General features: G+C 32.2%; 1 protein-coding gene and 1 long non-coding RNA gene across 2 annotated transcripts; one reads left to right on the forward strand and one right to left on the reverse strand.

Moving 5' to 3' along the window:
- LOC143073635 (V-type proton ATPase subunit S1-like) lies at positions 1–26,451 on the reverse strand. The gene is made up of 9 exons (XM_076249321.1): positions 26,298–26,451; positions 19,062–19,182; positions 18,693–18,770; positions 17,907–18,126; positions 14,846–14,931; positions 4,428–4,654; positions 3,694–3,738; positions 1,658–1,889; positions 1–1,125 (listed from the first exon to the last, which is right to left on the reverse strand). Exons 1-9 carry the CDS (start codon positions 26,378–26,380, stop codon positions 916–918), a joined length of 1,302 nt encoding a protein of 433 aa, XP_076105436.1. The 5' UTR covers positions 26,381–26,451; the 3' UTR covers positions 1–915.
- On the forward strand, positions 7,048–8,687 carry LOC143073629 (uncharacterized). Its single transcript, XR_012977557.1, has 2 exons — positions 7,048–7,997; positions 8,534–8,687. It is a non-coding gene; the product is annotated as an uncharacterized LOC143073629 (long non-coding RNA).
- Positions 26,452–26,693: the final 242 nt, after the last annotated feature.

The raw sequence follows: 26,693 nt of genomic DNA on the forward strand, positions 1-26,693 counted from the left end.
TTTCTTCTATATTTATTACTTTGCTACAAAAAAATATTGAAAGTGAATAACTATAGAAATGCAAGATGCACAATTTAACAGAGCATATCATTTAAAAAAACAGAGTTTACATTTTTAACTTTATCAATGTACTTTGATAAGAAAAGAAACAAGTTTGGAACATTTGCAATATTATAACCTTAACTAAATTTCAAAAGCAACAGAAATTTGAACTTTTTGTTGTTTTTTTTTTTTGCAATATTAGGAAGAATCTATCAAACAAGAAAATTAAGACATTTAAAGTGTGAAAGAAATTAAAGAAAATGTTTTCCTTAAATCTGAGAGAACTAATGTTCACAATTCAAAACAAGAGATTAAGTTTCCATTAATCTTTGTAGAACCAAATCTAGTTTCTTAAATAAACTATTCCAGTCATGTTATAGAATATGACAAAACCAGAACTTTCAAAGAACTAAAAAGTATAAAGATGTATATCATGTAAATTCTTTGTTAATTAATCTTGATTTTAATTTAAGTTCTTGTGAATTACTAGTGCTAAAGTATTTGGAACTTAATAGTTTATTTGGCAATACATAAGTCATAATAATATAGTTATGATAGTTTTTATCTGTACTTGATCACTTGTGAGGCCCCATCAACATATGAATTACCTGACAGCCAAATATTAAAGTTTACCAATTCACATTTTGCCTTAGCCTTACGTATGAGAACATTTTAAATTTAACAAAAATTATTACTTTTAAATAAACTCTTAATCCAAAACATGTGAAGTTCTAACCAGTTAAGCATTTAGTTTTGTTTACTCTTTTGATTTCATTATCATAACAATGCAACTTATTCTAAATATGCTTTTACTTCAATTTTTGTTAAACTTTTAGATTAATGGAAACAAAGATCTCTCCTATTTTGTTATGATTATTCATTAACATTGACTGTAATTGTTTTTCCTTTAGGATCATCATATCTGTCCATGGTTTGCAATGAAGCTATCATCCCTAATCCATACAGAACAATCAGTATCATGATGGAGACACTGATGAGAGCCATCCATATCCCTGGGGTGAAGAATACCACACAGTCCCAACCATCAGAGAACTGGTTATCCATTATCATGAACGGCTGGAACTGAAATACAAAATCAAAAATAAAATTAATTTAAATTTTGTAAAATCTTTAAAATTAAAGAAAATTTAAAATTAGTTGATGAAGGAACATGTTGTTACCTTGAAAAATTAATTTGTAAGGGTTTCGCGAACGTCTCAGCTTTTTTATGAATCAAATAAATGTTTTAAGAACATTAACTGCACACTGTTTGTTATGTCAACTGGGAAAAAGACTAAGTCCTTACATAAGTAACGTACATGGAAAAACAGGAAATATATTTTTACAAAATTTTCTTCTAAGAGACTAGCTTTTGTTCATAAACAAGCTCCTTTCAAGTTTAGTAGGAATCCAGAATAGTTTAAGAAAGTTATTAAAATTAAAAAAAAAAATATTAACCACCACAGAGTGGATGCAACGTTAACTGACAAAAAAAAAGTCCATTTACAAGTAAATTACAGGGGAAAAAAAGGGATTTTTTACCAAATTTACTTCTGGATATTATTTTATGATAAAAAACAAGCTTCTGTCTAAGTTTGGTAGAATTATAATATACCTGTAGACCATCAAACATCAAAGTGATATTAGCAGTTGCATTGACACGTAGAGTGGTAATCTTATGCATTGAACAATGGTAAGAGAAGTGTTTTGGTGCCATTAGGTCTCCTGGGTTGATGACTAGGGTCTCGTTAGCAGTGACAGTCTTAGAACCGTTTTTCCACTCTAGGAATACCATATTCTCTTTAATAGTCCAGTATTCTGAGATGTTGTCAATCAACATGGACCATCTGTAACAACAACAAAAAATTTATATAAAATAAAACACATTACAGAATACCCTCAATGGCAATGCAGACTATCTGATAGCTAGTTTCTGAATGTCTGGAGTGATAAAAAGCCATTAAATATTGTATTAAATTACAGTCGACTCTCGTTATGTCGAAGTCAGCCGGACCAGAGAAATATTTCGAGATACACGTAGTTCGACTCAAACGAACACCGGAAGTTCGACAATCTGAGGGACACAACTCTTGCTTAGCTTGGTACAACTAAAATAAATCCGGGTGAATATTGCATGGGGATCGATATTCTAGTATCAGATCGATGTATTTTTGTATGTCACAGTCTTTTATTATTATAATGACATTAATTTTACTTATTCAATTGTTTTAATGAAAAAAAAATCCTATGGCTTTCCCAAGAGAGTAATTTCCAATAGATAGTTTCGTTATTCAGGTCGGTTATAGTTGACAAAATTGTGTATTCTCAGATACAAGAGATTTAAGAAAATTTTGATTTCTATTCATTTTGTTTTCACTCTTTCTTTTCAAAAGAAAATATAACAAGATTAAAGACGCCGTTTGAGTAGTTTTTAGGTGATCATCAACGGAAGCCATAATCCTCACTTTATACACACCCAAGCTCATTAGTGTAAATCACAAATTAATTGTTTTGTAAACATTTTAAATACTTTTTCATGACCATTACCAATGTATCACTAATTATTTATCAAAATTCTATAAAAGATAATCTTAGGTAAACACTCATGGAAATAGCATGTCATAAATCAATACAGCGGTCAGTGACCGAAATTACACGTGTATTGTCAGATTAACTCTTCAATCTATTTAAATCTCGGAGGTCATGTTTTGACATATGTGTATTAGTTAGAGATAAAAATTAAATTTTGAATGCTTTTGTTAACCTTGGGACCGTAAATTTAGTTCGACTCAACCGAAATTTTGACTTATCCAATTTCGACTCATCAGGAGTCAAATTACAATGTACATACTTTTGTATGGAAAAAAGTTCGGGACCACGTGAAAACTTCGACTCATCTGACATTTCGAGTCAACCGAGTTCGAGACAACGAGAGTTAACTGTAAATGTGTATACATGCAGTCACTAGAAATTGACAAATTTCCATGGTAGTAAAAAAAATTTCTGAAGTGAATAAGGTCCACAATTCCATTCCAACTTCTGTCATACCAAAGACATAAAAGTTCACGTATGGCACAAAACGACCTAAAATATCAACTTTATCATACAACACCAAAATTGTCACAAATTGGTGTGTACATGGGTTATTTCAAAGTCTTAATTCTAAATAAATCAGTTCTTTTCATAAAAGTACATAATATTCTCCAAAGTATCGTTTAATTATGCCACAAACAATTAAAATAATGGAAAAAATTAATAATGTTTATTTAAGGGGTCATATCTTCCTTCATATGTTATAAAGGAAGGTGTCAAAAAAATGTGTTTTTGTCTTAATAGTATTGTCAAAAGTATGTCTATATGTGAAAATTGTAATATTTTGGTCAGATTTAAAAGACATTAAAAATTTGGGGCCAATTTTAACCTTTCGTGAACCTTCTTCTCCTTTCTGGTTGTTTGACTGAAAAGAATGTTGCGTACTTGAACTGTCAGTCCAAAGACAAAATAACATATTACTAACATATAAACTGACAAATTAATATTAATTTCTATATTATTTCAACATTACAAGCACAGATTTTACACAAAACTATCCTTCATGGGAATCATAAAAATCCTGAAAGACAAAGCACAATATTTGTGTATTTTACTTACTCCAAATTAAATTTCATATCATCTCCTGTGGCTTTCAACTTTAACCTGTAAAGAGGAAAATTTATTAGTATTACATGTTGTAATTCATCCAGTTATGGAACAACAAATTAAACCTCTTCAGAAAACTAGTTGACCCATATTTTGCCATGAAAGCCCATATGTAACAATTGTGTTTAAACTTTTTTCCTATAGAAATTGAATCATGACTTCTATACGACAGATTGAATCAATGCAACAAAATTTTTAAAGACAAATTATATTTCAAGTGAAAGCAAAACAAATAGTTTATATCTGATATGTTTAGTACAGATATAGCAAGTGTTCTTAAAATACACTGATATATTACCACAATCTAGAAGATAATTGGTACTTACAGAGACAAAAACACAACTGGGTCTTAGCTTAGTTGTCTTTTAAATTATACTAGTTGTGTGCAACATTTTATTATTAAATACACCAAACAAGGCATAAAATACAATTAATTCATAACTCTATTACAAAATCATATTATCTAAACTACCTACTCCACCTGCTCAAAATTTTTTCTTTTAAAAATTGTTACTACTGAATTTAACAAGCTATGGCATGGAAGATCAAAATCTACTAAACTGTAATGATTAAAAAGAAAAGTACTTACAAGTTTTTTCCTGTAAGTTAACCCATCCCACCCTTTCCCTAGCTATTATATCTCAGAAAGTCATAAAGATGTAAATAAATGAGTATCTAAAACCTACAGAGCTGTATCATTATCACAAGTTGTGCCATCATCTTCCAGTGTGATGTTTTTGTTATTGTAGTTCGACTCATTACTCTGTGCCATTATTTCCAGACCTCTCAGATAGAAGAAGAAAGGTGAGCTCCTACCAGGACAGCTAATGTTCATAAACGTGGCATTGGGGTTAGCAACATCATCTATGGCTTGAAGTCTTCTGCTTACACCAGAACCCTGAACATTAGAAGTCTAAAAAGAGATAATAAAATGGAATGGCATGGTAATGATGATAGATATAAAGATTAACACAAAAGAATTAAAAAGCCCACAGGTAGCTTCTATCAGGTTTATGTTTCATGGCTTCATTGGTGCTACCTTCACCATGTCTAGCATGCAAATGCCTACATTGAACATGGAAAACATCTAGTTTAGAATTTTGAAAGAGCAAATTAAATTATTAATTGTGTATTCTAATATGGCTATTGGTACTTTACGGAACGGAACGGAACGGAACGGAACGGAAAAGAATTTCATTTAAGGTATCCAAAGGGGGCATTTATCAAAATTTCGAAAAATCTTTAAAACAAAACAAACTTTAAAATTTCTGTGTTTTACGGTTTTCCATATACAAATAACACAAATGTATACTAAATCTCATCTTCACAGGTGAAATGTGTAATAATGTATAACATCGGGAAATACTCTGTAGATGAATATGTCGGATTGTCCTGATAAATTATCATGAAATTAACGCATTTGCAAGTCATGCATTATGATATCTAGACTGACCTCACGTCGTCCTTGATTAGAGACAGTGATCAAGTTGAATCTGATTTAAACTTATTAATTTATTTTTCCGTTCCGTTCCGTTCCGCAAAGTACCAATTGCTCTGAGGAATTGGTATTTAACGGAAAAAACGGAAACAGACATCTTTAATGTAATTAAAGCAGTATGATAAAAAAAAATGTCTGACACCTCTTTTTGCATGAGTGGTATGTGTTTTAGATAGCATTTTCGACTTGATCAATAATAAAAAAATTAACACAAAGGCAGGTTACACAAAAAGTCTTTCTCCTTCCATCGGTAATTATATTTTAAAAAAGAGGCATTCAACAGCCCGTTCCGACGATGATTAGAGACAGTGATCAAGTTGAATCTGATTTAAACTTTTAAATTTATTTTTCCGTTCCGTTCCGTTCCGCAAAGTACCAATTGCTCTGAGGAATTGGTATTTAACGGAATCAACGGAAACAGACATCTATAATGTAATAAAAGCAGTATGATAAAAACAAGTCAGACCTTTCTTTTTTGAATGAGTGGTAAGTGTTTTAGATAGCATTTCGACTGGATCAATATTTAAATAAACAGCTGCGCCATGAGCGCATGATACGCCCGTCGTCTTGTGAAAAAACATTTTAATGTAAGTGCGGTTCTACCCACACATCAACCTATCTTAGAATGAAAATGACCTTTATTTTACACATGAGGAATGTCAGGGAATGAAACTGTACGTGTATTGCTTGGCCGCTCAAGTCCTTTTGATTTATAACGGATTAAGAAACAAATTGAAAACATGTAAGATTATTTGCAAAAGTAATTGCATACATTTAATTCACTGTCCGTGTCACTGCTAGTCATGATAGCCCTACGATACAAACATTTCACTAGATTTTTTCGGGACAAACTAACATGTAAATCAAAGAATTTCAAAGAAAACGTTGTCGGATAAGTCCGAAAATTAAAAGTGCGCTTAGACTAAGAATGTTTTAAGGGTTTTATCAAACGAAGTTATGGGAAAGAAAAGAACGAAAATAGAATGCTTTTTGATACACTCTTAAAAGGACCCTTAATGCATTCTTTGTGTAATCGTAAACTATGACTTACGAAGACTTTAAGAGAAGTTTCTTGTTACCGCGGGCCCCTGTATCATGAAAACCTGATTACGATGGTGATAAGAGAGTATCTGCAATCCCCTCGTGGGTTATCTTAACAATTTAACGGCTATCTTAGTATACACTTACGATAACTAGTTAAGATAGCCCTATTATCGACTTCGAAGTAACCGTCTTTGATTTCTAAGAGAATATTAGTATTTGCGGCAAAATCGGTATTAAAACTAAAGTCGTCTACTGTATGTGTTTAAAAGAATGCTAAAAATATACTATGATTCGTTTTTTGTTGCAGACTCTACATCCACTGTCAAGTAAAGCCCTGTTTAATGCTCCTTTCTGGCATAGATAATAAACGAATATTCAAGTTAATAAATTCTATTCTTCAAAAACACATCTACATGGAATGGTAACAATAAATCAAGAGAACAAATCAACTAACATATCATACAAATACGGAATGCAATCCGCAATACGAAAAACCCCATAACTGGTTAAGGCGAGATAACTCTCTTAAAAGGATGTTATCTTTACCAAACGTCTTGACCATACCAAACTGACATATAACACCTGTTCATTGATAATTTGTATTATTCTATGTATTTTTTGTGATTTTGTCCCATGTACATTTTACTTCATAACTCTTTATTAACATACTGTTTGTAGATTTTTTTTACTGATATGTAATAATACGTATCAGTATTACCACCGTAGGTATAGTGTCCGGTTGAGATCGTTTTTTTTCGAGAGCGTCCAGTTTTTTTTCGAGAGATTATGACTAAAAATGTAAACAAACAGACATGTTTTCCTGTAACACGTAAAATAAATGCTTAAACTAAATTTACAAGATCAAACAAGTTAAGTAAGTATTTGTGATGAAAGGATGTTGCCAACCATACATACTTTGCAGTTAAAAAAGTTTGATTTGGCCTAATAATGCTTTTATGCCAAAATATAGAAAAAAGCAATTTCTATACACATACCAATGCAAATTTCAAAGAGCATGCACACATGATGTCTTTATATCCTTACATTTACATATGCTATAACAAAAGTTTTAGTTATTGTAATTAAAAGGCAATTTTAAGGGTATATTCATTTCCATCTGTTCAAGTTTTTTCGAGAGCAGTTCGGGTTTTTTCGAGAACAGTTCAGGTTTTTTCGAGAGATAAACCAATTTCTTACGGTTTAAAATGTGCTATTTAAGTACATTTGAGTTTAAAAACGAATGAAAAGTCATCGGTTCTTTCAAAGTTTATAACTAATGCATTACAGCAGTTTGATAATGTTGCATAAGCACATACATTTCATAAAAAAACATAATTTATTTCTATATATTGTTGTATTGCATTATGAATTGCATGGACACCGGTATGCTTTATACCTATATTATTTGGATTAATCAAATCTACCTATGTCTATAGAAAAAAATGTTCACATCATGCATGATCACTGTATTCAAAGGACACTGGTTAACGTATGGTTAGATCAATCAAACATATTGCCATCCATGTTATTGAAATGACGGAACTAAGCTAGTGTACTGACTCGTCCGTAATTATTTCATGATGTTTCCGAAAGTTGACTTACATTTACTATCTTCTTTGTTACTTTCCCCTCTTTTGTAATTTCCCCTTATTTACATGCTCACGTTGATGATTCAGCATCATTTATTGATATATCTGCCAGATTCCGGCACAGTGTACGTTTATAGCATATTGACAATTTGAAGAACTGTTTATTGTAAACATATATAACATGTATTGTGTTTTGATGACGTATAAAACGTTGGATAAATGACAATGATGACAAATATGCCACTTCACCAGATTATTTGTTTTATTGTTTCACAACCGTTTGTTATTACTTGTAAACACACAGATACAACATTTACACTATAAAAATGTTCTATAAACATTCAAATACCCTTTTTGGTAATTTTTGTATGATTCATAGCACCCCCCTCATTTCGTTATTTTTAAAGTATGGAAAGCAATTCGTGTCATAATTTGCATACATAATGTTTGATACTTGTCGAGTTTTCAACACATTAAAAGCTGAACACACCAGTTTTGACTCACAGTTATGTTACAAACTTGATATATTGTTAATACTTGTATTTTTTATGTGAATGTATGGAACACAATTAGTGTCATAAGCCAACTTTGTATTTTTGTATGTTTTGGCAAATCTTTTTGATTGATAGGTTTAATATTGAGTTTTTATTTGTTCTTTCAGCTTTTTACCGTTTGATGTTCACGTTCAGTTTGGAGTTATACTTACCTGTCATCATTTGTAATCATTCATTGAACACCAGCATACCTTTGTTATTCATGCTACATTGTGTTAATAGAGTGGATTATATGACAATAAATAAAACGGTTATCTTTAATGAAGTCCATTATTTAATGCCCGCAAAGAATAGATGGGAGTCATTACAGCTAGCATGCTGATGTTCAGATAAACATATTGCATAGATCCAAATATACGTATATCGATATGGAATTTATGTGATTTAAAAAATCTACATTTTAGAGTGCCATGGATTTTAAGCTGAAACTATTCGTAATTTGAACAATCGTTTTGTGGGCACGGTCAAATTTGATTGATATTTAAGTACGCATTGCTTTTGCGCCAATTCTTAAAAGTTGTAGTTTTTCATTTGCGCCAAAAAATAAATATTGCTTCTGCGCCATTGTGCAGGTAAACTAATTAAAAAGTGAAAATATAGAAAATTTAAACAATATCTACGGACACACCAGCTGTCATCAGGAGATAGAAGAAAAAAAAACAGATTCAGTGGCGGATCCAGGGGGGGTGGGGGTTCCGGGGGGGTGCACCCCCCCTTTATTTTTGTCGATCAATGCATTTGTATCGGGACATATGTTTTGCACCCCCCCCCCCCCCCTCTTTGCCCTGGGTTACCTGGGTTAGCACCCCCTCTTTCGAAAATTCCTGCATCCGCCCCTGCAGATTAAATACGGAATGCACCTCTAGAACCGAAATTTCCCGCTGATATTATAGTAAGACCTTTGCCTATAGGTTTTGTAACAGAACAGACTTTTAGTTTTTATAAATACTTTGATTAACAGCAGTTATTATTGTGGTTTTATGACTTTTAAGGAGTTACCATTTTTTATAGTGCTTTGATAAATCCGAAAATGTTTTAACAATTTGCAAACATTTTTTTATTATAGTGTAAACCAGTGTTTAGTGCTCATATTTTTATGAAGATATATTTTAAACATATGTTTTAATATTTATGAGACCTATTTTCTAATATAAAATTGAGAATGGAAATGGGGATCACTGTTTCTTATCATCTTCGGAAGGCCCCTTTTTTAATTTATAATTACCAATGGAAGTAGAAAGACCTTTTGTCTAACCTGTCTTTGTGTTATTTTTTATACGTCCGTCAATTTTGACGGGACGTATTATGGTATACAAATGTCCAGTGTCCGTCCGTCCGTCCGTCCGTCTGTCTGGTGTAAACATGTCGCACCGTAACTTGAGAACGACTTATCCAAATTTTTTGAAACTTAACATAGTTGTTTCTTATGATGGTCAAATGATCTGTATACTTTTTTGTGAAAATAAGATTACAACTTTTTGAGTTATGGCACTTTGTAACTAAAACAGGGGTGTGTTTAAAAATTTTTTTCACATGTCGCACCGTATCTCAAAAACGATTCTTGATTATGGCTTAAAACTTCAAAGGCTTCTTAGTTATATTAATCTTAATATATCTGTATACTTTTTGGTGATGATTCAAAATGTCATTTTTGAGTTATTGAGTATTTTGTAAAAAAAAAAAAGGGGGGGTTTACATGTCGCACCATATCTCAAAAACGATTTATGATTATTGCTTAAAACTTTACACACTCCTTTGTTATATTAATCTAAAGATCTGTATACTTTTTGGTGATGATTCATTTTTATATTTTCGAGTTATTGAGATTTTGTAAAAAAAGAGGTTTTTTTTCACATGTTGCGCTGTATCTCTATTGCTTAAAACTTAACAGGCTAATGTTGCGTCGGGTTTCCAAATACATCTTGTACAATCTTCCTATTGAGCGGGAATAAGGAATGAGTCAGGATATACTAAGCATGACATCCTGTACAACCCTGTGATATTCAAAAAAGATTTATGTTTTTTCACAAGACGACGGGCGTATCATGCGCTCATGGCGCAGCTGTTTATTTAAATATTGATCCAGTCGAAATGCTATCTAAAACACTTACCACTCATTCAAAAAAGAAGGGTCTGACTTGTTTTTATCATACTGCTTTTATTACATTATAGATGTCTGTTTCCGTTGATTCCGTTAAATACCAATTCCTCAGAGCAATTGGTACTTTGCGGAACGGAACGGAACGGAAAAATAAATTTAAAAGTTTAAATCAGATTCAACTTGATCACTGTCTCTAATCATCGTCGGAACGGGCTGTTGAAGGCCTCTTTTTTAAAATATGATTACCGATGGAAGGAGAAAGACTTTTTGTGTAACCTGCCTTTGTGTTAAATTTTGTATTATTGATCAAGTCGAAAATGCTATCTAAAACACATACCACTCATGCAAAAAGAGGTGTCAGACATTTTTTTTTTTATCATACTGCTTTAATTACATTAAAGATGTCTGTTTCCGTTTTTTCCGTTAAATACCAATTCCTCAGAGCAATTGGTACTTTGCGGAACGGAACGGAACGGAAAAATAAATTAAAAAGTTTAAATCAGATTCAACTTGATCACTGTCTCTAATCATCGTCGGAACGGGCTGTTGAAGGCCTCTTTTTTAAAATATAATTACCGATGGAAGGAGAAAGACTTTTTGTGTAACCTGCCTCTGTGTTAAATTTTTTATTATTGATCAAGTCGAAAATGCTATCTAAAACACATACCACTCATGCAAAAAGAGGTGTCAGACAATTTTTGTTATCATACTGCTTTAATTACATTAAAGATGTCTGTTTCCGTTTTTTCCGTTAAATACCAATTCCTCAGAGCAATTGGTACTTTGCGGAACGGAACGGAACGGAACGGAAAAATAAATTAAAAGATTTAATAAAGATTCAACTTGATCACTGTCTCTAATCATCGTCGGAACGGGCTGTTGAAGGCCTCTTTTTTAAAATATGATTACCGATGGAAGGAGAAAGACTTTTTGTGTAACCTGCCTTTGTGTTAAATTTTGTATTATTGATCAAGTCGAAAATGCTATCTAAAACACATACCACTCATGCAAAAAGAGGTGTCAGACATTTTTTTTTATCATACTGCTTTAATTACATTAAAGATGTCTGTTTCCGTTTTTTCCGTTAAATACCAATTCCTCAGAGCAATTGGTACTTTGCGGAACGGAACGGAACGGAAAAATAAATTAAAAAGTTCAAATCAGATTCAACTTGATCACTGTCTCTAATCATCGTCGGAACGGGCTGTTGAAGGCCTCTTTTTTAAAATATAATTACCGATGGAAGGAGAAAGACTTTTTGTGTAACCTGCCTTTGTGTTAAATTTTGTATTATTGATCAAGTCGAAAATGCTATCTAAAACACATACCACTCATGCAAAAAGAGGTGTCAGACATTTTTTTTTATCATACTGCTTTAATTACATTAAAGATGTCTGTTTTCGTTTTTTCCGTTAAATACCAATACCTCAGAGCAATTGGTACTTTGCGGAACGGAACGGAACGGAAAAATAAATTAAAAAGTTTAAATCAGATTCAACTTGATCACTGTCTCTAATCATCGTCGGAACGGGCTGTTGAAGGCCTCTTTTTTAAAATATAATTACCGATGGAAGGAGAAAGACTTTTTGTGTAACCTGCCTTTGTGTTAAATTTTGTATTATTGATCAAGTCGAAAATGCTATCTAAAACACATACCACTCATGCAAAAAGAGGTGTCAGACAATTTTTGTTATCATACTGCTTTAATTACATTAAAGATGTCTGTTTCCGTTTTTTCCGTTAAATACCAATTCCTCAGAGCAATTGGTACTTTGCGGAACGGAACGGAACGGAAAAATAAATTAAAAAGTTTAAATCAGATTCAACTTGATCACTGTCTCTAATCATCGTCGGAACGGGCTGTTGAAGGCCTCTTTTTTAAAATATAATTACCGATGGAAGGAGAAAGACTTTTTGTGTAATCTGCCTCTGTGTTAAATTTTTTATTATTGATCAAGTCGAAAATGCTATCTAAAACACATACCACTCATGCAAAAAGAGTGTCAGACACTTTTTGTTATCATACTGCTTTTATTACATTAAAGATGTCTGTTTCCGTTTTTTCCGTTAAATACCAATTCCTCAGAGCAATTGGTACTTTGCGGAACGGAACGGAACGGAACGGAAAAATAAATTAAAAGATTTAATAAAGATTCAACTTGATCACTGTCTCTAATCATCGTCGGAACGGGCTGTTGAAGGCCTCTTTTTTAAAATATGATTACCGATGGAAGGAGAAAGACTTTTTGTGTAACCTGCCTTTGTGTTAAATTTTGTATTATTGATCAAGTCGAAAATGCTATCTAAAACACATACCACTCATGCAAAAAGAGGTGTCAGACATTTTTTTTTATCATACTGCTTTAATTACATTAAAGATGTCTGTTTCCGTTTTTTCCGTTAAATACCAATTCCTCAGAGCAATTGGTACTTTGCGGAACGGAACGGAACGGAAAAATAAATTAAAAAGTTCAAATCAGATTCAACTTGATCACTGTCTCTAATCATCGTCGGAACGGGCTGTTGAAGGCCTCTTTTTTAAAATATAATTACCGATGGAAGGAGAAAGACTTTTTGTGTAACCTGCCTTTGTGTTAAATTTTGTATTATTGATCAAGTCGAAAATGCTATCTAAAACACATACCACTCATGCAAAAAGAGGTGTCAGACAATTTTTGTTATCATACTGCTTTAATTACATTAAAGATGTCTGTTTCCGTTTTTTCCGTTAAATACCAATTCCTCAGAGCAATTGGTACTTTGCGGAACGGAACGGAACGGAAAAATAAATTAAAAAGTTTAAATCAGATTCAACTTGATCACTGTCTCTAATCATCGTCGGAACGGGCTGTTGAAGGCCTCTTTTTTAAAATATAATTACCGATGGAAGGAGAAAGACTTTTTGTGTAACCTGCCTCTGTGTTAAATTTTTTATTATTGATCAAGTCGAAAATGCTATCTAAAACACATACCACTCATGCAAAAAGAGTGTCAGACACTTTTTGTTATCATACTGCTTTTATTACATTAAAGATGTCTGTTTCCGTTTTTTCCGTTAAATACCAATTCCTCAGAGCAATTGGTACTTTGCGGAACGGAACGGAACGGAAAAATAAATTAAAAGATTTAATAAAGATTCAACTTGATCACTGTCTCTAATCATAGTCGGAACGGGCTGTTGAAGGCCTCTTTTTTAAAATATAATTACCGATGGAAGGCGAAAGACTTTTTGTGTAACCTGCCTTTGTGTTAAATTTTTTATTATTGATCAAGTCGAAAATGCTATCTAAAACACATACCACTCATGCAAAAAGAGGTGTCAGACAATTTTTGTTATCATACAGCTTTAATTACATTAAAGATGTCTGTTTCCGTTTTTTCCGTTAAATACCAATTCCTCAGAGCAATTGGTACTTTGCGGAACGGAACGGAACGGAAAAATAAATTAATAAGTTTAAATCAGATTCAACTTGATCACTGTCTCTAATCAAGGACGACGTGAGGTCAGTCTAGATATCATAATGCATGACTTGCAAATGCGTTAATTTCATGATAATTTATCAGGACAATCCGACATATTCATCTACAGAGTATTTCCCGATGTTATACATTATTACACATTTCACCTGTGAAGATGAGATTTAGTATACATTTGTGTTATTTGTATATGGAAAACCGTAAAACACAGAAATTTTAAAGTTTGTTTTGTTTTAAAGATTTTTCGAAATTTTGATAAATGCCCCCTTTGGATACCTTAAATGAAATTCTTTTCCGTTCCGTTCCGTTCCGTTCCGTAAAGTACCAATAGCCTTCTAATATTGACAAAATTTGTATAATCTCCAGAGTAAGTTTTAAACTTAAATACATGTCAAATATTTATATTCATTAAATGTGTCATATATAAATATTATCATTCTCAAAACAAACCAACAAATTCAGGAGATACTTAGATAGTCCGATGGACCCTGTGAACAATGTTGAAATGTTATAAAATTTGAAGCCCATATAAAATTCATACTTTTTCACAATATATGATTAACTTTAGTTTTCTATTCAAATGTAAACAACTTTAGTGTCCTATTCAAATGTGTAAAATATAGTGATATTCAGCATACACAGTCAAGTTCGACTCTTTTACAAGAACATGTATGTAATTGATGAAGCAGTGGCAGATCCAGAATTTTTTTTAAATGGGGGCGCTCCAGTCATGCTTCAATGATTCCCTATATAATCAACCAAATCTTTCTTACAAAAGGGGGCTCTCCCCTAAATCTGCCAGCTGTGAACCACAATGCTACACATAAAGCTCAATGCATACCTTTGTTGCTGTTTTTCCTGTATAAACAGCTGTGTATTTGATGCCTCGTTTTGTCAGTTGTTTAGTTATTTCAGCCATTTTCTCATCTGTAAGAAGAAAGAAACTCATATAGTTAACATGATTAATTCAAGTTCAAGCATCATAATAAAAGATAATCAAGCACTATGAATCAACATTTCCTATTTTTTCCTCAATTCAAAGCTTGATTGCAGGTAAAGCCTGTTGCAGCTCAACAAATGGGGACATACATTTGTAGGGGGCACTTTATTAAGATAATGGCAAATTTTCATTTTACTTCAAATTATCACAAGAATTCTTTATTGGAAAATGCAACCATCCATATTTAATCAATTTGAGTGCCTCTAATGGGGGACTAAATAAAAATTTGGAACAGCTACATATCAATTATTACCCTATTTAAAATTTGGAATAGTGAAATAAAAAATACCAAGTATACCATGTGTCTATAAAACAAAAATGTGTCCATAGTACACAGATGTCCCACTCACACTAACATTTTCTATGTTCAGTGGAACGTGAAATTAGGGTCAAAACTCAAATTTGGCATTAAAATTAGATAGATCATATTATAGGGAACATGTGTACTAAGTGTCAAGTTGATTGGACATCGACTTCATCAATCAAAGCCTTAAAGGCTGTAAAAGCAATTGCTGCCATGTTAATGTTTGGGGACTTTTATTTTTCATCCACATATATACAAGAATTAAACCTGACATGAGTGTTGTCTAGTTAAAAGTAAGAAGGTTTTAACTTTATATAAATAAAAGACTTTAGCAGAAAGTCATTTTTAATATGTTTTATATTTCACAAGGAGACAACACGTTTACCAGGCTAAAGTTGGGGTCAAATATACATGTGCTGAAACATATAACTCAAAAAGAAATCATCATGGATTATCCCCTGGTAGTGTTTGTAACTTCCTTGGCAATAATTTCCTTTATTGATTTAATTTTAACAATTTTCATTATTAATTTATATTTAACCATTAACACAAATGATTAAGTTAAAACATTTCAACTTTCCAGACGCAAATGTTAAAAAACGGGAAAGAAATAAAATATCTTACAAGACATAAACATGTAAAGAATAAATGTATATTTCAGCTTAATAAAAATATTTTCATAATGTTACTTTGTCATCATTTTCATGTTAAAACTAAGTTCCAAACATTATTGCTCAGTTGATATGTGTCCTTCTGATGCGGTACGAGCACAGGCACTTGTTTCTATCCATAGGAAGGTCGATTATCCATATAAATAGTTTTATATGGATAGTCGACCTTCCTATGGATAGAAACAAGTGCATGTGGGTACGAGATAACTACAATTCTCATGCAATCCCGAAAAGGGGGGTCATCACAGACAAACATGACATTAAATCGTTATCACTGAACTAGTATATATATTGTATAGGGGCCAGCTGAAAGACGCCTCCGGGTGCGGGAATTTTTTGCTGCATTGAAGACCTGTTGGTGACCTTAATTCTGCTGTTGTATGTTTTTCTATGGTCGGGTTGTTGTCTCTGACAAATTCCCCATTTCCATTCTCAATTTTATTATACGAACAAGAACAAACAGCTCTACGTTGCTTTGATATTTATACATTGCGAAACATGATCTTCAATATTTCGAAAACATGTGAAATAAAATTGCTAACACGGTGGACCGTCGAGTGTCAACAAACGTAGTAGACTTGTTCACTGAAAAGACGAGGATAATGGTTTCATCTGACATTTGTTATGCAAACCCAGTTTTGATCATGATATTTAAAAAGACGTACTTTTTTTCAATCTATGTATTAATAAACTAGAAAATTCCAAATTGTAAATATCTCTTCATCTGGACCGACTTGGCATCTACTACGTTTGGACGGGTCCATTTCATTAGTAAGGTGATCGATAAATATTACGGAGTTTTGACAGAAAAGGAAAACGAACTTATTGTTATGTGTTTTCAACAAGGGTTTCGTTCCGCTAAATTATTTGCGCAAATAAAGTTTGTCTATTTTTAGATTACAGGTAATAATTTGACACTACGCATTAACCTGTGTAGTGATTTTGATTTTACGATAAATGTATGAATGAACGATAATTTAATGAATGAACAAGAGCACCTGACCTCTTAAAGAAACACAAATTAAACATAAAAAACCGTATTTATTAGGAGATAATTCAGTTAAATTTTCAATACTAAATCAACAACTGAAATGAATCCATATTTTGTTGAAACATCGTACGAACGGCGGAAAACGGAATCGCATTTATAAAAATGTACTTTTTTTCACTCGGACTTCTATGTTATTTGATAGTCAAACGGTTGACCCTTTAAATACAAAAATACATCTACAAGAACATATTCTGAAACTTCTTAAATCCACTAACTTTTTTTTAAAGTTTCAAGCTATGTATTGCATTAGAAAACATACATAGGTGTTAAAGAATGACTGACCAGGAGCCTGTTTAACAAAATACTATGGCTTGATCTGGGCGGAGTCTCTGATCTGGGTCACAAAGATGGCCATACGCGACGGCATAAAAGCAATTGCTTTAAAAACTACCATGACCTTATACCGTATAACGGGTTAATTTCGCAGATTTAAAATTTCTCGATTTTCATTGAATAAGGTATACGAAATATTTTGGGGGTTGTTATTTTGGTGTATTCAAAAATGTTATCAATACGTATACATGTGCACTTTTAAGATGCCGGAATTTATTTTGGCGATTTTAATATATCCACGAAAATAAGGGAAAATTTACACCCTGTGAAAATAACCCACTATACGGCACTTTAACATGAAGCTGGTTAGATAGACAAGCAAACAAAGGAATGGATACACAGACTGAAAACACAATGCCACTATTAAAGTTGGGCTTCAAAATTTGATTACCAATCTCTGGTCAGAAAGAGACTCAATTCTTAAACTGCATGAGTGTTTAATGTACAGACGTTGCAAGTTGTCTAACCAGAAGATTTAAGCCTTGGGTCATACTTTTTTTCTATAAAAGTTATCCAAGTAATCTATTTTTGAGCTAATCTTACCATTGTCTGAAAAGACTTTCCCTTCATTACTAGATCCCTGAACTGGTTTCAAGTTAACAATGATTATGTTGGCTTGCCCTCCAAGATCAAGTTTGTGGAGGTCAGCAGATTCCATAACTTTATGAACCTTGCCCTCAATGTCTTTCATTATGTTCTCTAGACCAGACCATGGAGACATTACTGATGAAATCTGTGCAGAAAACTGGTCTTCCATGAAGGACTAAAACAAACAAAAATAAAAAAATTGGAAATCATTATCAAATGTATAAAAGTTTAAACAAATTTCCTTTATTTTTTTTTCTACTTGAACATTGGTTGTGCAAACTTATAACAGGGTAATCCCAATAAAGTTTGCTACATTGGCATTGGTAGTATTTTAATTAGTCGATGTACAAATATAATTGTAAGTAAATTACTTGAAACTAAGTACATTTCTGTTGATAAGCACGTCAAATATTGTAAGTCTTCTCTCTGTCTGCATCATGATGTTTAGTATTTTATAAAATTTCATGTCACAGCATTGTTATGTCAAATATGTGGACCTGTCTTTGACATAACTTTGACCCTGATTATATCACTGACCTCATAGTGTTCGAACCAATGTTGATACAATGTAAGTTTCACTTGATCTTATCAAGTCCTTGCCTAGTTTAGCAGTATAAAAAATTAACAATGGGTTCCATCATTAAATACACACTTAAAATAACCCAATCATCCAATTATCAGATTTTCATCATATTGATATATGCTTTAAATCATACTAATCCTCTTTGTATTATCCCCTACCTTGATGTTTTTAAAAGACCCTCCATCACTGTATGGATTGTAAACATCTGCATGGTGGTTCAAATCCTGTAGACTCAACTGAAATGGATGATAACTATTAAGGTAAACTCATAAGATAAATAGAAATAAATCAAAGAACTATTTATAGTGGAAGTTTTTATAAATAGCTACAGAAATTCAGGCTGAAAATGTATGCCATGACAGAAATTAAATTTAGTTCAGAAAATGTGGCTTAAAATAATCTTCTACAGTCCATTTGACATATTTGATTGCATTTATTTAAAAAATATATATATATATACATATATCCCCTATATATATATTCTGGACAGTATTTAACAGATAAAGAAGAATCTACATGTAACTTACTCTGTCTTGGAGAAAAACAACTAAGTTGCTATCTTTAGTTAAAGGTTTCACATAAGACTGTTGAAAGTCATCTGAGTTGATAGTCTGTCCTGTGTAGCTCTGTGGCAGGTCACTTAATCCCCTGCAAAACAATTGAAATAAACTTCAAAGAAGTAAAACAACATACATTTTTTGTAGGGATGGCATTTTAGTACTCGGATCAGGGCTTTCCATTGAAATTGAAGTAGAAGGCTCAATTAAAATTATAGGCGGCTATAACATGCGTTCGGCGAAGCCGGACGCCCACCAAGCTGTAAGCTTGGTGCCTTACGGCAGGGGGTCTGGGGGCCGCTCAAGGCCCCCAGAAGCTCTGGCATAAATAGAGCAATATCCTGCATTCTCGCAATCTCCTGGCACCTTATTTAATCTTTCAAATGACCATTTTTTTATGTATGAAATTAAAGAAAGAAAAAAAAAACTCAAAGAAATTTCATTTTTTTTTTATGTTATTTTTTTATTTTTTTATTTTCATTACCTTATGCTTAAAATTCATTTACTTTTAAAAGAGTTTTATTTAAATAATCATCCGGTTTGTTAGAAATCTTGATCGATTTATTTTGCATAACTACGTGCATTTGTAAACAAATGACCCCCCTTTTCTCTCTAAAGACTGTTACGCGTATTTAAATCATACAATTATTTCTCAAGCATTGACAGAAAAATTGATATATCCTCTGAATTTCTCTTTTTTTTTTTGTAAACTGTTCAATAAGTCGGATACATTATAAATCATTTGGAAATGTTATTTATTCTCAGATCCGGACATCCTGGCATTTACATTTGTCAGGAGGTGATGAAATCCGGAATCCTCTAGATTTTTCATCTATTTGAAGGGGATAACTGATTATTTATATTGCCGATTATTTTTTAATCAGAGGTTATAGTATGTTAAAAATCAAAATGGAGATAGTATATAGTGTCTTTAACAGTATTCAAAGAGTAAAATTACTATATTCAACTGGTTATGATATATATCAATTAAATTAATTTGCAATAAGTCTATGGAAAATCTAGAGGAATCTTATCCGCATCACCTATCAACATTGTTTACATAACAAAAATGCTAATCATTGATTGGTCAGTTACATGTTGTGATGTCACTGCAGATCTGAGAATTTGAGGTCGAGTCGACAATATTCTACTTTCGTTTTTGACCTTGATTCTCTGAACACCACGTGGGCTTTGAAAATGAACTTCAAAAGATACTGTTTTCCAGATTCTGAACAAAATGATCTACTACACTTTCTTTAATTTGACTAATATTATTCCATAACATAAGATTGTCATCCTATCTGATTGTCTTCACGTTTTAAAAGCCATAAAAAGCCAACGAGTTAATGACCATCGGAACGTCTCTATTGTTATCGTCATATGACCACCGGAACGTCTCTCTTGTTATCTTTGAAAAGAAACGATGCATTCTGACTTTAAATAGACCTGAATTCATGTGAACTATATTTAGCCCAAGGTAAACACTGACTTTTCATCCTTGTTTATCGTGACCGCGACTTTGCGACAATATACGTCTCTCGGCTGCCTGTAAACATTTGAAAAAGATATTTTTTTCTTTATGAATTTATATTTTTGTCAGTGAAGTAGCCGGCACTTGAAGCCACCGTAAGCGGCGGATTTCCGCCGGCTACCGGCTTCAATGGAAAGCCCTGTCGGATACTCGTTTGCTTGTTACACATCTTCAGATACATGTTGTTCTCTTCAAATTTCCACTCACTTAAGTTCTGTTGAAATATCCCCTTCGTAATACTAAATAAGATCTATTAACAACAAACATATGTTTAACTTTATCATGAGATGACTAGTAGTACCAGCAACGTCCTTTCCTTACGATGGGAATGTTTTCATGTGCACAACTTGTAACAAAAAATAGAAAGGCAAACAGTCGTTCGTCTGAAATTGTTGACCAGATCATATTTCTAAACAAGAACAAAGTGACCTGCGGTAAACCCTACACAACTGATTAAAGACATTTCTAACGGTGTTAGTACACGGATTAACATTTTCCGGGATTAATAATTAACTTATCACACGCCGTAAAAACTTACCTTTGTTTGTTAATCAAGACTTTTATGTAATCGTAATTGGTATGAGATGTACATTTAAATTAATTTAATTACTCTGTATTTGAAATTCAACTATTATTGTTTAATTTACAATTTAAATATCGGCGAAAATACGAGAGTGACATTCAAACCCAAAAGTTGAAAATAACTGACAAACAGTTAACGTCATGGTTAAAAAATCGGACAACTATAGTGCAAAAAAAAAAACACAGAAAAAGTACAGGTACAAGTAATTTGAAGTCCAATATTGTTGTTAACAAATTTATGGACAAGTCGTATCATAACAATTACCAACTCCTCAGGAACAGATGATACATCTATTGTCTACTTTAAATTGTCTGACTTTTCATGCAAATATTCTTGATTTAATTCAAGGCCGTAACTAGGCATCTTATTTTAGTGAGGCAAAATAATTGAGCCGAGCGAAGTGAGGCGAAAATTTTTTTTGGAGTGTATGAAATGAACGGTGCAAAATCCTGCATTCTAGGCATTTTTAGAGACTAGTTTGATAATGTTTTGAATTTGGACACTTTTTATATATTTTTTTTTTTATATTTAAAGACTTTTGCTAACACTCAATTTTTAACAACTTCGCTTTTCTTTTTTCTGCAAGAGCCTGTTTTTAACTAGAGATCCATGATGATTATCGTTACTAGGTAAATGTAATCGAGAAACATCACCCGTTGAGATGCTGAGTTATATCCAGGAAGAATGGTTTAAAAGGAATTATGACAAGTTATAGAAATTAAGGTTGAGACAGAACAACAAATGACTTTTATATTTATAAATATGCATAACAAAATTCAGTGTCGAAATTTTAGTGAGGCAATTGCCTCACTTGCCTCAAGGGTAGTTACGGCCTTATAATTGGAATTTTGTTCTTGAACACGTACACAAACAAAAATTGCTATTATGATAGGTTATAATTAAAACGGCGGTCGTTAATTCATTGTTTAGTTGACACAACAAAAACCAGAGGAGCAAGCTATGTTTGTAATACGTTTGTCTTTCGTTAACATGTTTAAGAAAGGTGATAACAAAAACCCACCTAAAATCTAAACTTTTCAATAGACGTTTAAGATTCATCCGAGTACTTGCGAGTACTCGAGTATCATGACCGAGTATCCGAGTATTAAATTTCAGATCTTTTGACATCCCTAATTTTTTGTAAATACCAAACTCCAAGGGAAATTCAAATCAGAATGTCCTTTATAAACTGGCAAAATCAAAAGATGAAACACATCTAACGAATTGAAAAACTGTTATCATGGTTATATTCTTGACTTGGTACAGCTGGCATTTCCTAAGATGTACATGCATGAAGTTATAAAGCTACATGTATGTAGAAAAAGGTGGATTAAACCTTGTATTATACATTTGTAGCTTCATGTAGCTAAACCTCACTTAATTATATGACAGTCACTATAAAAATAAGAATTCCATTATAGAGCCTCTTCATGAGGTTTTTGATTTTGTGATTATATAATTACTTGGCAGTTTTTTATGTGATTATTTGATAATCCAGGACTGTATTTTTGATAATTTGATTAGCTTGTTTAAAAAGTAATTTCTGATTATGTGATCATATTGCATATTTATGATTGTGTGATTACTTGGACACTGCCATGACTAGTCTGAGATTACTCGGAGGTCCAAGGACTGTTTTGCCAGACAAGCTAGGGCTATGGGACCTCAGAGTTGATAACAATCTTTCAAAGTGAAATTTAAAATGCAAGAATCGAAGGGTCATATTACATAGACTCACTGTAACAACTGTATAGATATGAGGAAATAAAGCTTGGCAGGAAAATGATGAAGAAACTTGCATTAAGTAAGCAGGGTTCTCAATAAGGAGTTTTAAAGGTGATTCCAGGGACTCGTTATCGTCACCCATGGAGAGTCCATCAGTACAAAAAATATCGCAATATAATTTATCATTTTATTCTTTATGATCTAATTATATAATATAGCAATGAAATTACATTAAACTCAGATTACTTTTAAACTTTTGCTATAAAATGATGATGTGTGTGTTCAGTTTATACAAAATATTTCAATCTTGATGATCTTTGGACTCAAAAGTTTTGACAATGGTGAGTCAAAACAGATTTTCATGAGTCCAAGACTCATGGACTCACCTTAGTGAGAACCCTGATGAATTGATAAAAGAAAAATTGAGACTTGATAATGACTTATTTATATTGATCCTTTGCCAGCAGTGGGCTCCAGAAGCAATGAAGCAGCATCTGTTTTGAATGGGCAAATATCCACTTTTTGATATGGGACAACAGTATTCTCGTTATGGATTTTTTAGTCAATTGGCTATATGGTGAAACCAACACTGGCAACAGTAAGAAGAAGATATTTCATTGCAATATACTTTATTATATTAATCTCCATGACCAAATACAAAAATGTAGAGCAATGTAATCACATTACTTTCAAACTTTTGCTATATGATGATTTGTGTTCATTATTCAAATATTTTCATTCTTTACCCATCTTTGGACTCACAAGTTTTGAAAATGGTGAGTCCACAGATTTTCATGAGTCCGGGAGAAGCTCTGGCATCCAACTGCCCTAGCTTGTCTGACAAAACAGAAGTTGGATGTCAGAGACTGAGTGAAGACGGGCCTCATTATAATTACAACAAAGTGTGAGAAAAACAAACAGATTTAATAGGTAAAGTGTCAAAAATTGGGGTACAGCAGTCAGCATAGTATTAAATATATATTATAATCTAAATCTCTATAAAAACAAATAACTGGTTCAACAATTAAATAAAACACAATGGCATATATAGAAAAGTACAAACTGCTAAGGATTAAAGTCTTTACATCGTTACCTTTTACTTTATAGAAAAAATTGTTTGCCCATTAATAATTTATGATGACCATGGCATTTCATAGGTGGATCCAAGGGGCCCTCCTTTTGTCATGTTTGTGGTAAAATTTTTGTTCATCATATGGGAAATCACTAAAGCATGACTGGAGCAGCCACCCCCTCAGTCAGTAGGCCCCCTTATCCCTTACAAAAAGTTCTGGATCCACCACTGCATTTGGGAATTATGTGATTGTGATTCATTTGTAGGTATGGCAAACCAATGGGAGATAACTCCAAATTACCCTAAATAATTGTTCCCAGATGTGTGTAAAAATAAAATCTTTGGGTGACCTCTGATTACAGCCTTTTATTAACTTGTTAAGTCTCAGAAGGTTCTGATTGCTTTTGATAGATATTATATGAATATACATGATTTTGTATATTATAATTTTCGGGAATATGATGAAATATTTGACGTACAAACAAGGGTTTGAAAGTTACATTCATTTCAAAAAAATACAAGGGAACTTTATACAGCCATAAAATGTATTTTTTTATTAAGTTTAATATATTAATTAAATAATTAGGTCCAATAAATAAATCTAGATAGCTGTGTTCATATCAAAATTAATTTTTATAAATAACCCTCCTTTTCGTGTATACAGAGTTATTTCCCTTGCATGGACAACTTTTGGTATAGTTTTGATTGGAAATCAGCAGTGATTTTTTTTGCATTATACAGTCAGTTTATTGCGATTTAAAGATAGTTCAACCACTTGCCATTGCACACGAGATAGTAAGGATACTGAATAATGTGGTTTAAAACATATGTATTTTCAACATGTTCAACTAAAAACATACATAAAATCCATGCAGTAGTGGCAGTTCACTTCGAATGCTATTCATATTCAATGCATTTTGAACTTCAGTCCTGAATGAGATTGGTTTACAGATTTCACTGTATAAATATTGTAACTGATATACAGATATGAATTTACTTTACTTTTATACATACATGTACAAGTATTTACAGTGATCTGACATAATTATTTTGTTTGAAATTTCTCGAATAAAAAATAATGTTATATTATTTTCATTGTTTTTCAGTGCAACAGGTATTTTAGTCCTGTAGAATAATTGTTAAAAGCTTGTGTATTTTTATTCATAAGCATTTACTATACATGCTATATAAAAATAAGAATATTTTATTAAATAGAATGTTAATGAAAAGGGAACATTCTAAAACTATCATGACTATACAAAGACAGATGACATATTTCAAAACAATTCTTGTCTCTCATGGTACAACTGATTTTTATAGTTCGTTCTTATGTTGTACTGTGACAGGTCTGGGGAAGAATTGGGCACCCGCTAACATGTTTAACCCCACCATATTCTGTATATATGTGCCTGTCCAAAGTCAGGAGCCTGTAATTCAGTGGTTGTCGTTTGTTGATGTGTTAAATATTTGTTTTTCTTTCATTTTTTGTACATAAATTAAGCCGTTAGTTTTCTCGTTTGAATTGTTTTACATTTGTCATTTCGGGGCCTTTTATAGCTGACTTTGCGGTATGGGCTTTGCTCATTGTTGAAGGCCATATGGTGACCTATAGTTATTAATTTCTGTGTCATTTGGTCTCTTGTGGAGAGTTGTCTCATTGGCAATCATACCACATCTTCTTTTTTATACAGACACACAAACATATACATTTGTATATAAAGAGTAATATTCATATTTTGTTTCTTTACATTCAAATGTTTATAAAGTTTTACTTTACATTTTCAATATAACAACTGATGCTCTGAAAAAAGGAATATATAAAGTTATCGTCATGTTACAATTGTATGTGACTTTGGACGATAGAATTTCATGAGAGTGGTTGACATTTTCATGCTTTATGCTTCTACTTTAACCAAAAAACTTAATATGGAGGATTGAAATTGACTAACAAGATGTAAAAGAAGCAATATAAACAAAACTATAACCCAAATGATTAAAAAAATATATTTTATTATTTTTTAAAGAGAGGAAACAGTTTTTCCAGAATAGTAAAAAAATTCCATTTTGAAAATTTTCTATTTCTTCGTTGTTATTATGTGTATTGATAAAAGTGAAACTGTTTTGAAAATGTCTTCACAATGCCCTTAAAATGAGATTAAGTTTTCTTAGATCAGTTGATTTAAAAAAAATCACTTTCCGTACCTATCATTTGTAAGAAACAATTTCCTTTTTTATGTGTCCATCCTGTTTCACCATGTTAAAATTATGGTTTACACAGATACGCCAACATCTTACCTTGATGGAGACCATATTAATACGGGTGATTTCAATGCTAAGGATGTTGCAACTACAGCAAAGAAACAGAATTTGTAAAGCATCTTAAAATCTTCTAAAAAATCAATGTCAGGTGACTGAAGGATGATGATCGGAACTACTGTAATTTCTTAAAAATATTATCGGATACGGATCCGACTTATTCTTACGGAATTTTTAAACTTGTAAAATCAAAGATCTTGGTAGCTACGATGAAAAGTTGGTACTCTTGCTTCGTCGATATCAACGTTATTTTCCCAACTATAATATATTCTTTGATCTAATTATTACAATCGTATAGCTAGCTATCCAGGAGTTAAAATAGTTAAATATAATATATTTTTTGTGTATCCATGGCAAAAACCTGCATTTATTGCG

Source organism: Mytilus galloprovincialis, chromosome 1 (assembly GCF_965363235.1).
Source record: "Mytilus galloprovincialis chromosome 1, xbMytGall1.hap1.1, whole genome shotgun sequence".
Taxonomy (NCBI): Eukaryota; Metazoa; Mollusca; class Bivalvia; order Mytilida; family Mytilidae; genus Mytilus; species Mytilus galloprovincialis.

What these genes read in the sequence shown, in the direction of transcription:
- LOC143073635 (XM_076249321.1), bottom strand. Translation starts at nt 26,380, where the DNA reads ATGCTTTACAAATTCTGTTTCTTTGCTGTAGTTGCAACATCCTTAGCA. An exon ending in TTAATATGGTCTCCATCAAG is followed by an intron (nt 19,183 to 26,297) that starts GTAAGATGTTGG and finishes ATTGTTTTGCAG; the next exon opens with GGGATTAAGTGACCTGCCAC. An exon ending in TGTGATAATGATACAGCTCT is followed by an intron (nt 3,739 to 4,427) that starts GTAGGTTTTAGA and finishes TCCTCTTTACAG; the next exon opens with GTTAAAGTTGAAAGCCACAG.